The sequence below is a fragment of the Athene noctua genome, chromosome 9, assembly GCF_965140245.1.
Source record: "Athene noctua chromosome 9, bAthNoc1.hap1.1, whole genome shotgun sequence".
Taxonomy (NCBI): domain Eukaryota; kingdom Metazoa; phylum Chordata; class Aves; order Strigiformes; family Strigidae; genus Athene; species Athene noctua.
This window is the reverse complement of record NC_134045.1, coordinates 9,464,995-9,479,470: the sequence shown is the minus strand read 5'-3', so window position 1 is coordinate 9,479,470 and position 14,476 is coordinate 9,464,995. Positions and strand designations below refer to the sequence as shown.

Genomic DNA, 14,476 nt, shown 5'->3' with positions numbered 1-14,476 from the left:
GTTTTGTTCGTGTTTAACCCCTCACCCTGGTACCATCAATAGATTGAAGACATCATTTGTATCTGCAAGTGTTTGTTTAATTAAGACCTCCTAAAAATCTTTGCTATTGATTCATTCCATTATCTTATTGATTAACTGCACTGGATCATGTACTTGCTCTTTAGTGGAAGGCAACAGTTTCAGCCTGCTGTCATTTACCCACAGATGTGAACAGTAAGCAATGTTCAGCATCCATGTCTGCCAAAGTGTCTTGTGTTTTAATGAAGTACTGGCTGCAATTCCCTGTATTACATGAGAAAAGCCAGTTGTCTCCTGCTGGTGGTGTGACCAAGCATAAAGGTTTTCTTCCAGTTATTCATAAAGCAGCTGCTTACCAGGGAATGTTAGGAAGTTGTGCTTTGTATTTCTATGTTAAAATCTAGAGGTTGGAGTCAGAGCAGCAAATTAACACAGATGACCTGCATACTTAATTTCTGCGCTTTTGTATTTTCTTTTTTCCATACTGGAAAATAATGTAAACCAGGATTTTTTTAATAATATGATGTCGTATTTGTAACTTGCTGCTTCACCCTGTGGTGTTTGCTGCATGACCTAGTATTAATATATGTGTATATCTGATAAAAGCATCCCACCCCTGCCTCTCTGAAGATTTTTCTCAGGAAAATAATTCAGTAACAACATCCTGACTGCTCAAGAATTGGACTGTCTGGCTACATTTGTGCAGCCACATGTGCCCTTGTTTGTCATCTCTTTGTCATCTTTTTTGTAGAGAAAAGTCCCTTCCTTATACCAGTGTGATAGCAATGTGGCATGTAGTAGCTTATTTTACAATTCCAGAAATGAGTTTCTGTGTTGGAAGTGGGAATCTGACAACTCAGACCTGCGGGGACCAGCTTCCACAAGGTCACACAAGTGTACTCTACCCATCCGCTTGCCCACCCCTAGGCAGACCGAGTGCTGGTTTTAAAAATGCTTATGCTACCTCTCAGATTTTTAGGGGCTACCATTAGTAACAAGAAAAAGATGGTGACTGACAGTAAAATTATGGGAAAGTTTAAAGCAAAGGAAAAAACCTCATCTGGCGTATTCTACTTCTATCCTGACATTTGAGTGACAATCCAGATTGGTCCAGAGTAACTGCCAATATTTCTGTGGAAAATTTTTAAATATTATGCATGCCATATTGAAGTGTTTCATAGGAAATAGGGCGTATATTTTTTATTTTCACATGCAGCTTGCTCTTGACATTTTCAATATACTATATGTGCTGTGGGTGGTCTCCTAGTGAATGCCAGCAAGTTCTTTGTTGCCATTGTGAAGGGAGGGCTCAGAAACTCCCCCCATGACAAAATCACTACTTTTTTCCTCCCTTTTTTTAATATAAAATGAAAACTTGTTCACTTGGGCTGTTTTAAAATTCTAGCTCAGTTGAGACTTTTGTGTTTAGTTAAGTTTATATATCTGCTGGCATGCTTTGTTAATTTAAGCCAAACCCTCAACTTTACCTTGGCAGAGACACTGATTTTGTTGGGTTCCCTGCACCCTGTTAAATGAGCTAGTACCAAAACAACATCCAAAGGACAAATGACTGTGTTCTGATTACTTTTCAGGGTCTTTGGTGGCAGCAGTAAGTCCTGACTCAGCCTTTATGCTACCTTACCATGGCAGTTTTGAATGCCTCAGGTTATTTGTAACTGTATAAATGCTAAAATTAAATCACAAAGTTCTTTTGGTTCTTGTTGTTTAAGCCATCTCTGAAAACTTATTATACAACTTGGGGTTTTTTCACAATCCATTCATGTGCCAACAGTTGTGTGTTCTGTTGGCTATCCTCAGTAATTGTAATATTTATGATACAGATATGTATCATATATGGGAAGTTACTGATCAAATTCTGGAATTGTGCAGGACAAGGTAGAAAGGACTACCTTGGTGGAGGAATTACCTTTGCTTCCCTTCTTGTCCAAAATCATTTCTTCTGTTTATTTAAACCTAAATGACTGCATCACTTTTGGGGTGGCTGTTTTGGGCAATCCTGGGAATTTCTCAGGTGGCTGGTAATATCCTAGAAGGGTTTGTCTCAGAACAGACCTAGAACTGAATTTCGTATTTGGTGGGGGGATCAGAGTAGGAACAGAAATATTTATCTGACAGGTCCATAGAAGACTGAATGACTGAGGTGGCAGAATGCTATAGGTTTTAGCAACAGACTCGGGGGGTGGGACAGGATGGGACTTGTTCCTTAGTTTGATAGGGCTTTCTCAATTACACAGTCTTGGCATCTATGCGATATTCTTTCTGTTCCATGTCTGGCTTGGATTTTTTGCTTAGCTTCAGTCTGCTCCTTTTCTTAGGTTCTGAGCACTTACTGTGATTAGAGAACAGGGCAAATACTGAGCCAGAATGGGTTTTGTCTAGTTCTTTACCAGTAATTGAAATGATGGGAGAAAAGCTCTATGCGTCCCTTCTTATTTCATCTACAGATGGGCTGACTGGACCCACTGTACATTATGGTGCGGTGTGGTAAATTCACTTTAGATAGTCATACCCTAGACGGCTTTAAATTAACTGCAGTTGGGTACTGATGGAGCATAGATGGACAGTGTTGGTCACCTTGTTGAGGTCACAGGTTACTTTGCAAGATCAAAGACATATACTATATACTGCTCACTGTTAGCTAAACTGTTAATTGTACCCTGGCTAACTCAGGGATGCTTAGAGGAATGGGATCACACCTTTGGATTGTGAATTAGGCTTTATTAGTTTATATTCATGGAAGTAAAGAACAATACAGTTTCAGCATTTTTCTAGAAAACAGACTGTTTCTCACTGTTCTAAAATCCAATTAATTTGTAATCTTAAGTAATTCACCTGTGCTTCTACAGGAAAATGTAGATCGTAGTAATCAATAGTGATATATATAGGGCAGATGTGAGTCTCAGGGAAAATGTCGACGTTTCAGATATTTTCTGTAAGGACAAAGAGACAAATTCTTAGAAATTTACTCTAACCTTCAATTCAAAAGACACTTTAGCACAGGCTTGTGAAAGTATTTTGTATTCCCAAAACATATATGAGTTTTGAGAGGTCTTTTGGATATATTTAGCTGAAATTTCCAAATGGATCTTACTTGGTTTGAATATGTTAAAATGAGATTTTTTTACAGTTTGGAAATGTCTTTCCAATGTATCTTTGAAATATTTAATAAATTGAAACTGACCTTTTCCACCAACTTTTATGGTTTCAAGAAATTAGGATTTTCTGGGGAAAACATGTTTCATTGAAAAGATCCCAGCTAAATCTATTGAAGATTTATTATTTATCGTGGACCAAATCTTGCTCTCTGTACCTACATAAATAGTTAATGAAAGTGCTCCCAAGCATAAAGCATGAACTATTTGGACCAATGTTATAAAGTGCTTTGAGCTGGGAGAAATAGAAGCTGGAACATGGAAGTTACATTATAAGCAGAGTTATTTTTGTTCTGTAAAAAAAACTTTTAATTGTCAAAGACTTTAAAAGAAAAGTCTTTTTCTTTTCCTTTTGAATCCTAGAAGAGTTAACTTCAACACACATTACTAGTATTTTATTGCAGTTCTCAAAAATGTAATGCTACTGTTTTGATTACTGAGATATAGGCAGAGATCAGTGAACAATTAAAACCTGCAGATAGAATTTCATGAATTGTCAAACTGAGCATGAGCTCCCAGTGGAAATGACTTATTTTTAAATATGAAATTTTGGTGCATAATGTCTTTACCAGTTTACGGCTTTGCTGACCTGAGTATACAAAAGTATTTCACAAAGCATAACATCCTGGTCTTTTATGGATGGTGAATTTACTATATTATATAGTAGATATCTGAACTCATGTATCATTATGTAACATCAACTAAAATAGGTCATTTTACTGGTCTACATTAAAAAGCTGTGGTTCTCCAATATTTTGTGGAAAAAATGTATAGGGTTAATCTTGGTAGCATATTAATATAATTTCTAAAAAAAATTTCTGTTTCCCTTTGGAGAGACATTAATTCTGAGCATGCTTCCTATATATAATACTGAATACTATATTAAAGTGAATTGGATTCTTGTCTGAATAAGAGTGTGTACATTAACATGAGGCATTGCAAACTGAAAGTATAGAATCATAGAATGGTTTGAGTCGGAAGGGACCTTAAAGATGATCTAGTCCCACCCCCCTGCCATGGGCAGGGACACCTCCCACCAGCCCAGGTTGCTCACAGCCCCGTCCAGCCTGGCCTTGAACACTGCCAGGGAGGGGGCAGCCACAGCTGCTCTGGGAAACCTCTGCCAGTGTCTCACTGCCCTCACAGGGAAGAATGTCTTCCTTAGATCTAACCCAAATCTACCCTCTTTCAGTTTAAAACTGTTATCCCTTGTCCTATCACTGCAATCCCAGATCACGAGTCCCTCCCCACCTTTCCTGCAGCCCCTTTCAGCCCTGGGAGGCCGCTCTAAGGTTTCCCTGGAGCCTTCTCTTCTCTGGGCTGAACACCCCCAACTCTCTCAGCCTGTCCTCACAGGGGAGGTGCTCCAGCCCCTGAGCATCCTCATGGCCTCCTCTGGATCCGCTCCAACAGCTCCATGTCATTCTTATGCTGGGGGCCCACAAGCTGGACACAGCACTGCAGGTGGGGTATCATGAGAGCAGAGTAGAGGGGGAGAATCCCCTCCCTCGCCCTGCTGGCCACACTGCTCTTGATGCAGCCCAGGACACGGTTGGCTTTCTGGGCTACAAGCACACATTGCTGGCTCACTGTCAGTTTTCCATCCACTCATACCCCCAAGCCCTTCTCCACAGGGCTCCTCCCAATCAACTCATTGCCCAGCCTTTATCTGCGCTTGGGATTGTTCCAGCCCATGTACAGGACGTTGCACTTGGCCTTGCTGTACCCCATGATGTTTGCACGGGCCCACCTCTCCAGCCTGTCCCTCTGGATGACACATCCGTTCCCCCCAGCGTGTCGACTGCAACACACTGCTTGGTGTCATCGGCAAACTTGCTGAGGGGGTCCCCTGTCCATGTCGCCAACAAAGATAAACAGCGCCGGTCCCAACACCAACCCCTGATGAACAGCACTTGTCCATGCTCTCAGCTCAGACATCGAGCCATTGACCACAACTCTTTGAGTACAACCATCCAGCCAATTCCTTATCCACCAAGTGGTATATCCATCAAATCCACGTCTCTCCAATTTAGAGACAAGGGTGTTGTGCGGGACAGTGTCAAATGCTTTGCACAAGTCCAGGTAAATGATGTCAGTAGTGTTTGGAAAAAGTAAACTAAAGCTTCATGAAACTCTCTTGTTAAGTATATGTAGCGGAAACATATACAAGACAGCTTTCTCAACAGATGAGGACTGCTGGTTATAAATGTAATTAGACAAAAAGTGTCTAAGAAGCTATGTACTTGGGAAGTAATCCTACACTGAGCCCTTGGCTGCTTATTAGCAATTAGCAATTTCCAGGTTAATTTTCATGTGGAATACTGCAGAATAGAACTATCCTAAAATACTTCATATCCACTCATTTCTTGACTTCCTATATAACCTGTACAGTTCAAATGCAAGCTATGACTACCCTTATCTCTAGCATGTTAGCCAAAAAATGACATAGAAAACTTTTCTGCAGATAAGATTGTCAGAATTTTCACTGATGTGAGTAGATTTTTGTTATTTGTTTATACTATTGGTGAACTTGGTTTTCCAGCAGAGAGTTTGATACATCATTCCACACCAATGAGGAAAAAAGCGCACAATATTGTGATCTAAAACCTGTATGGAATTTCTGCTCTGTCAAACTTTGTCTTGTAAAGATTTCTTTTTAGCTTCTTTCTTTTGCCCTCCATCTAAGCCTGGATATATGCCTATTAGGATTTCTTGGAGGCTGTAGTAGGCTGAAACAATCCCTGCTGCGATTGCTGGTACACACATGTTGGTTCTGTCCCATTTGTCCTACAGACAGTAATGTAGATTTTTCTGAGTCTTTTGCCAGGGCTACCCCAGCAGCCTTCTGTAAATGGGAGATACTTACTCTGGAAGAAGGATCCAAAGGTGTGGAAATGCATGTTGATTTTCACTAACCCCAGAAGACTGGACTATATTTTCCCCTTGCAATTACTCCATCTCTCTGTAGGTAGGCAGTTATCTTTTCACCTGGAAATGAAACAATGAGCAAACTTGTATGAATTGCTTTTGTTTCCTGACCACTTATTGCTAAAACACTGAAGTTTACTTTTAATCTTGTCTACACTTTTACAAAATCCCTCGGGAAAAGGAGCTGATTTATGTACAGCTTAGCCTGAAGCACTTGCGTCACTGTACAATTTTGTATTGCTTGCTTAATAGACCACAAAAGTCAACATCTCTCTGGAAGAACAATTTGTGCTTAAAGTAGTCACAAATTCCAGGAGATCCTGTTAAGGCAGGATGTTGTGAGAAACCCAGAATTGGAACAAAAACTCTTGTTTCCTAATTATAATGTTAATACTTGGGAAACCTTAAGCCACTCTGTCTTGGTTTATGTCCATAAAGGTTTGGTTTTTCGTCTTTCTTGCCTATCCTGCTTTGGGAAATTGGAAGTAAATCAACACTTTTATCTGCAACATTAGAAAGTTTCAGCTGTCTGTTATTATGGAAGCAGATGCAAGATTACATCTCTGAAAAGAGACAGACAATCTGCATTTAAAATATCTTTAATGAAACTTTAGTTCATAAGTTCCTAGAATAAGTGAATTTGGAAGGGATTTCAGGAGTTCTCTAGGACAACCTGCTGTATTATAATCGATGAGGTCAGATCAGGGTGCTCAGAGCTTTAACCAGTTGGAGCTTGAAAACCTTCAAGGATGAAGAGTGTGAAAGTTCTTTGGGCAACCCGTTCCACTACTTGGCTGTCCTGGTGGGAAAAAAGTTTTTTCTTATATCTGGTCAGAATCTCTCTTGTTTCAGTTTATATCTGTTCCCTCTTGTCCTCCTCCTCCAGCACTCTGAACAGCCTGGCTCTGACGTTTTCTTGCCAACTTCCTCATGGATATTAGAAGGTACTTGACTGCCATCAAGTCCCCTTAAAGCTGCTACTTCTCCAGGCTGAACAAGCCCCATGCTCTCACCCTCTTCTCACAGGGCAAGTGCTCCAGCCTCCAACCATCTTAGCAACCCTCTGTTGAACTTGCTTCAGTTGGTCAACATTTGTCTTGTATTGGAAGATCTCAAACTGGACACAGTATCTAGATGTGATATAAAATTGTTGAGTAGAGGGGGAAGATTACTTCCCTTGATCTGCTGGCCATGCTTCCTTTAATACTGTTGGTCATCTTTGCTGCCAAGAGAAACTGCTGGCTTATGTGTAGTTTGCTGTCCAAGACCTTCAGGTCTCTTTCAGCAGAGCTATACCCCAGACATTCCTGTATCATTATTCCTTCCCACATGCAGGACTTTGCATTTTGCTGTGTTGAATTTCATAAGGCTCCTGTTGACCCATTTCCTCCAGTCTGTATGGGAGCCCTGCCCTTGAGCATGTTGACTAGTAGTCATGTCCTCCCACAGTTTGATGTCATCTACCAACTTGATGAGTATGCAGTCCCTTACCTGCTCCAGATCATTGATGAAGCCATTAAACAAGAGGTCCTACTATAAACCTCTATGGTGCTTTGCTTGCTTACTCACATCCAGGTGGACTTCAAACCATTAACCACTATTCTCTGAGCCAGCAATCATCAAAGCAAATTTTTCTTTACTTTTCTAGGTGTTCATTCAACCTGGAATGATGTTTTATCCTGCAGTGGTTGTTTATAGGTGTCTATATTAGCCAAATGCTGTATTTGGTCACATGCACAAAACATTTGGTTGTTCAGTGTCTTAATTAGGTTCTGTGTAGGTGAAATGCAATTAGATCATTAGTCTTACAAGAGCATAAAATCATATATGGCTGTATTCATGCCAAGTTTTAACTAGCATTTTAAAGTCTTCATATTTGAAAGATTAAAATAATAGCAATTCTACATTGCATCCGTGTAGTTTGCAGCATGAGCTTGCTTACAGTAATCACTATTAAGAGCTTGCCAATCTGTATTTTACATTAGTCTAGATTCAGTGTTCCACAGACCTGGAGTAGGAATTTTGCTAGGTTCAGTCTGAACGGGTTTATTTAATATGAGGCATGAAACTTTTTTTTTCCTTAAAATTGACATTAGTTACACAAAAGGGGTATGGTATAACATTGCTCATCTTGATCACTTTATTCATGTTAACTTCAGTAATTTTCATAGAATATGTCATGTAGGATACATTTACACAGTAAATTAAGCACTGAGGCTAATATAAGATTGATGAGAAAAAGCTCATTGTCAGCATGTCATTGTGTTACAAGCTGTATCAGATTCATGTGTCCAGCATTAGGTTTAGAGGAAGTGCATGAAAACCAATGTATGGTTGCCTGGTTTCTTCTTGAACTATCAAATACAAAGCCACACATGAGCAATTTTGAGAGATGAATATAAGCCCCCTGATGATATCAAACTCTTGAGTTCTTCTGACAGCCACTGGTAAAGCCAGCTGATTTGTAGCATAACACATTGTCCATTCCTTCAGACAACTGAAATTACTCTCCTCACCTGGTCATATTGAAATGATTTAATTTTACTTCAGGAAGATCCATTTCTAATAGCATATAAATTTTTAGCAGTTTCAGTTGCAGTGGGTAATTTTACTGATTTCAGACATTAACTAGAGCTTCTAGCCTTCTGCTGTAGAAGTCACAAATTGTTCTGTGTACATTCATGTCACTATGACATATGTGTTTCATTCCACAGATTGCTAAACATTCCAGCTCTACTTATGCAGGCTATATGGACCTCTGTATAAGAGAATTGGTAATCCTGTTGGGACCCATGTCTGAAGATGAGTGCAAGTTGAATGACTTTATTGAGTTAGAACCAGAGTATACATAATTTTGTGGGATTGAGTCAAAGGTTTATTGAGGTGCAGGGTCGATAAATTACTTAAGTATGCCTAAGTAAAATGTCTTGGTTGTATTTTAATCTTGAATTTTCCATCAAAAGATCTTTCTGTAATTGTGCTTTCACAGTTTCTGAAGGTGAAAAGAAATACCAGCCTTTAAAAGATGGCATGGCCAGGTGTCCTAATGTATAGGTATTCATGGTCTAGGCAGTTTGTCTGTTCACCTGTTTGTTGTGGAAAATCTACATGTTGCCATCTTCCTAGAAGATAGCAATCTGAACTGTAGCTAATCTGCTTGGTTTTTGCTGTAATCGATATTACTATTGTGTCTTGAAATGATAAGTAGTGTATGGTTGATCTGATTGACATTAACCCCCTTCTGCACATGCATAATCCCTTTTGATTATTCTTAATGTGAATATATAAGGTTCTTCGCAAGCATACTGTATATTTGATGAAAATATGTTTTTAAAACTGCCTTGTTTCTGTTGGCTTTGCATTGTTTCTCTTCTGTATCAGCTTCACCATCATACAGGTTAATTTGAACATCCTACTTTGGAAGGCTATCATGTATCAGTTTAACTTCTTCATTAAATTGATACCATACTTCATTTGCTCATTCTTTAGCAGAATGTATATTTTTATGCATTTAGTGCTCTGATGTTTTCTTTCTATTCCTAAATAGCAAATTTGTTTACTGGGGGTTACAAACCTAGTAATTGCTGAGTATAGTGTCACTTACCATTTCCTACCTTGGAGTCTCTCCTCCACTGTAAAAGAGAGATATGCTCATAGTGTCCCGTTTCCCAGCCATTTTGTCTCTTGCAAGACAGTGATGTTTGGGAGTAACACTGCTCTCATCATTCTCTCAGTTTAGCAAGGATGTCTGATCAGCACAAGCTCAAGAGTATGTAGTGTTTCCAGTCCTCCTTTCTTGGTGAAAGTGAAGTGCTGAATGAAACAGATGCAAAATAAACTGTTTGATGGATATAAAGTACAGACAAGAACACTGGCTAGCCAATCAAGAGCAGGTTTGAGGTATGAAAATTATTGAGAGAAGGTTAAGAAGAGTGAGTGGTAGATAACCACAGATAAAAACAGGTAAAAATAATAACTGCAACAATGAAGAACAAAACATGGCAGTGTTTGTGTACAGTGCAAAAGCATGAAGACAGAAACCTTAATTGTAGAAGTTATAGCTAAACTCTAGTTATAAAAAGACAGAAATGGTGCTTTAATGAGTTGCCTGATGCTGAGATTATTGCGGATGACAAAACCTCTGACATTTTTTAGAAAACTAAGCAAATCACAAAGAAATTGAAGGGGCAGTGAAAGTGCTCAGGTACGACAAGGCACCAAGTGTTGAAAATGTTTCTGCTCAATTATTAAAAGTAGCAAAGGGTAAGTTTTGTTTGAAGACTTTAGGTGAAGATATCAAGAGTTTTAACAGTATAATTTGGAGATCCAAAATTAGTTTAAACAGGTGAAAGTTGGGTTGTAACTGAAAAAAGGTGTATGTAGAGTACCACTGCATCTCAGTGCTTATTATAGCCTGTAGGATTCTCTCTTTGATACTAATCTAGAAGCTTGCTTACCATTTGGCAGATACAGTAAGAAAATATCGGCAAGCCTATTAAAAAAAAAAAAAGCATGTCCACTATGAATAAAGTCTTTCTGTTATTTCAAATCAGCGTGAGGCTTGGAAAAATCATACACAAATGAAGTCCGCCAGCTTTTGGACATCTTATAATGTTATTATTTTAAAGAAACAAAGGCAGGTGAAAATGGCAAGAAAAATGTCATCCAGATCAGTAAAAATGAAACTAGTTTTATCATGGAAGGCAACATAAACACCCAGACGAGCTTACAAACAGTTCATAATGATAATCATGCTACATAGTTTATGCACTATATAGTGCATAACTCAATTACTAATAATGACTTAAGGAGAAGAAAATAAGGCACAATCCAAGCAACAATGTGTGTTTGCCTCTCACTTTTATCTTTTGAGAAGTTTTGTTTCAATTACTGAGGTAAAACAAGCTGAAAATATGCAAAGGTAATTAAAAAGAAAACAAAAAGGCTGTTGTTTTACATCTGTTTGAGGCCTTAATACTTATGGTAAAGGAAATTGAGCAATCCTTTGAAATAAAATATTATAGCACATTTTTTGGGTGGACCAGACAATGATTGATGTACTAAAATGTAATAAGGAGCTGTGGGAGGTAGTAAAGAAGCAAGTGTGTGAACATGAAACCAAGCATATTTGAGGCCAGAAGAAGTAGCAAAAAGGTCAAAGAGAGCAGTTAAGTGTCTTTTGGAAAGCTCATTCTTTTGGGGCTTGATCTTATGCCAACCAAAGAGAAGAGGTAGCAATAGTAATTGAATGAGTCCTAAGATAATTAATATGAATTACAGTAATGGGCAAAAGATACTGCTGACATAAACCAGAGCAAATTATGAGTACAGCTGAGGACCTTTAAGGTTCATAGGGCCTAGCAGATTTTTTTTATTTCTGGTAATTCCTATAACAACAAGCAAAAATTTTATTATGGATCATATATAGTAACTGTTTTTTTCACCAGCAATGAATTACATCCATTATCTACATTATTACAGGATACTGGAAGGGGGGAATTTATAGAGGACTTTATAGCAGATATGACTTATTTGGTCATTCCAAGAATCTGGTATCAAATTTGCGAGCAGTATCCTGCTCAAATTTCTCTTCTAGGCTGCTGTGCTCTAGCCCCTTGAAAGCCGCCTGTTATTTCCTACCCATTTGTTACAGTATCCTGTTCTTGGCAATATTCCTACTATTTAAGGTTACTTTCATTAATCAGCCATAAGTTAATTTCTTTGCAGGCAGAATTTCTGATCTCATTATGTTGTCTTTAAAACTGAAGGCCTCGGTTGTTTTGGTTTGATTTGGGTTTTTTTTACTTTGATATCACTATAAAAAGATATTCTTAAGTTAAAGGATTGAGTCTCTGAGGAGTCATTTGGTAGTCTTTGAAAAAGTGTCAGTTTCGCCAATTGTAAAGCAATATTCACTTTTTTCTTTAAAGGTTACGAAATTCAGTGACTGATGCAGCTGTGGAATGTGGATCATGTCCTTAAAATAACCTGTGCTCCATGGATTGCTTGCAATTGTACATAGAAGAATTACTCTCACAGGGTGCCTGGTCTTAGGGCTAAACACACAATCAAGTCAGTGATAACATGACAAAATAATTTTTCCTGCCCTGTGACATGCAGTTCTTTTTCTAGGGGTTATGTGCATATTTTAGCTAATAGCTATGACTCTCCTTGTACTTCTTTCTGATTTTTTTTTTTTTATAGCAGCCAACATATTTAAAAGTTTATAGAGAGAAGCACGACTCCTGTGTAGTAATTTGTGCTTTGAGACGTTTCTTTTCAGAACAGACTGATCACTTTTTCTCTTTTTTCCTTTTTCTTTTCTTTTTTTTTAAGATAGATGGCCATTACCAGTACATGGGAACAACAGTCAAACTTGATATGTTGCATATACTATGAGTTTAATGTTTTTTCCATTGCGCTTCATCTCCCTAATGCTACCTGAGGTATTTCAAGACACATGCATCCCTGTCTTCTGTCTTTCAGAGTTAACTTCAACTTGAGCAATAAAATCTGGGTGCTTTTTAGAGCATTAAATCTGGCGAGTGGAAATTTGTCGTGATGTCTTTCAGGACCACCAGGTGTATGTCAGAGAGTGGGAAAGTCACTCCACAGGTAACTCAAATCTCTGAGAGCAAGCCTAGTACATGAAGAAGCCATTTGTATCCCACTGAGTCCCACAATCTATGCAACTGATAAGATGGCTGCAGCAGGGTAGCAACCATATGACCTGAATCACTGTTTCTCATGCCTCAGAGGCTATGGCACTAGTGGGGTTTTTGGTTTTTTATTTGTTTTGGTTTTAGCTGGGTCAAAGCTACCGTGAAGGGTGCATTTTATTAAACTAGGCAGCTGGAAAGTGGTTAGGTGGAAGAGCTCATGAAAGGAAGCCACGCTGCCTCTTGGGTATGGAGTGGAAAATACTGGGTCAAAGGTAGTATATTGGCAAAGGTCCTGAATGTCTGTTTCTGTATCTTACTTAGGGTTGCCCCAGTGCTTTTAGACAGAATTGTTGTCAATGGTATTGATTGGGTGTTCTGATAATCTAGCAAGCTTCCTGATGTGTTAAATTTCCTTCTTTCATGTGGCATTAAGTGTGGAAGAAGTAACTCTCAGTGGACACCACGAAAGTATGACTGCTTGCCATCAATTGTGCTGCACGTGCCAATTCTAATTAGTCATTTTCCGGTCACTTTAAACACTTTCTAGCAATTCTGTGTCACCCTGTGAATATACTGTGTACTTCTAGAGTTTACGTTTTAATCAGAAGAAGGTACACAAAAGTTTCTTCATCAGATGTAAAATAATGTCTGAATTAAATTTCTGCTTCACTTACATGTAACCTTAAAAGTGTATATTCAAACTCACAGTGGGCAAAAAAAATATGGACTCCATGATAGTAAAATTCTGTGTTCAAAGCAATTTGTCAGAACAGGAGCAAATTAACATTTGAACTTAGAAATTAAAATTTGAAATGCATCTTGAAAGAAACTTCACTTAACCCGATTTCTGTTGCATAGTTGTTTGGTAGTTGTTTTATGAACAAATTCTTACTATGGAAAATATTATCAAGTTTTCAGTCTACTTTAGCTTGTGCTTTGAAGCAGTTACAATGTGAGGAGAAGGGTGTGATTTTCAAGACCTCTTCCTTTTTATTGGTATGCATGCATGTACAGTAACAACTTCCAGATTTATCCATTTTCCATCACCGGAAGCACAGAATAGCTGTTACAGCAGAAGAGATCATACGTCATCACTAGTTTTGTCTAAAGGGTCTTGTGTGATGTCCCACCTAATCAACTACTCCTCCCTGGCTGCAGGAATGGAGAACAGGGGTAGGGCAGCCTGTGAGTCTTGTTGTAGCCCATGAGATGGCATGCGAAATTCCCATCGTTCAAAATAAGACCTATTACACCAAGAAATGGGTTAATGATTGTATCTCTACTTCAGCAAAAAAATGCACAATAAAGAGGTAGATTAGTAGGGATGAAAAATATATTGCAAAACTGCCACAGTGTTATGAAAAACAAAATTATTTCACTGGGTAGTAGTTCTGTTACCATAATCCCAACGATAAACTCTGTTACAATAATAATAGGAGAAAAACTAATTGCAGCAAGGACAGGACAAATCTTTTTTAATCCTCATTGTCATTTCAACTAAATCCAAACCTATTTGTATTAACCTTTACTGACAGAGTCACATGATGGACATAATTTCTTGTAATTTACCAGCAGTAGATCTAACCTTTCTTCATCAAATATTCATAAAGGCATGATTCTCAATGATTTTCTGTCTCTTTTCATATTTACAGCTTGTTGTCTTCTTCCTTTTTACTATAATTTGAACACAATTGA

The 14,476-nt window shown here is 38.4% G+C and overlaps 1 protein-coding gene across 2 annotated transcripts in view; it reads left to right on the top strand.

The window, feature by feature from the left end:
- FTO (FTO alpha-ketoglutarate dependent dioxygenase) overlaps positions 1-14,476 on the top strand; it is a 259,221-nt gene that overhangs the window by 219,191 nt on the left and 25,554 nt on the right. The window contains exon 9 of one of the 2 annotated variants that reach the window (XM_074913379.1): positions 8,834-8,970. The exons of the other annotated variant lie outside the window; for it this stretch is intronic. Coding sequence (XP_074769480.1) covers positions 8,834-8,885 — 52 coding nt within the window. The 3' untranslated portion in view covers positions 8,886-8,970. Of the gene's footprint in view, positions 1-8,833; positions 8,971-14,476 lie in introns of those variants that run through there. 2 annotated transcript variants of the gene reach the window in all.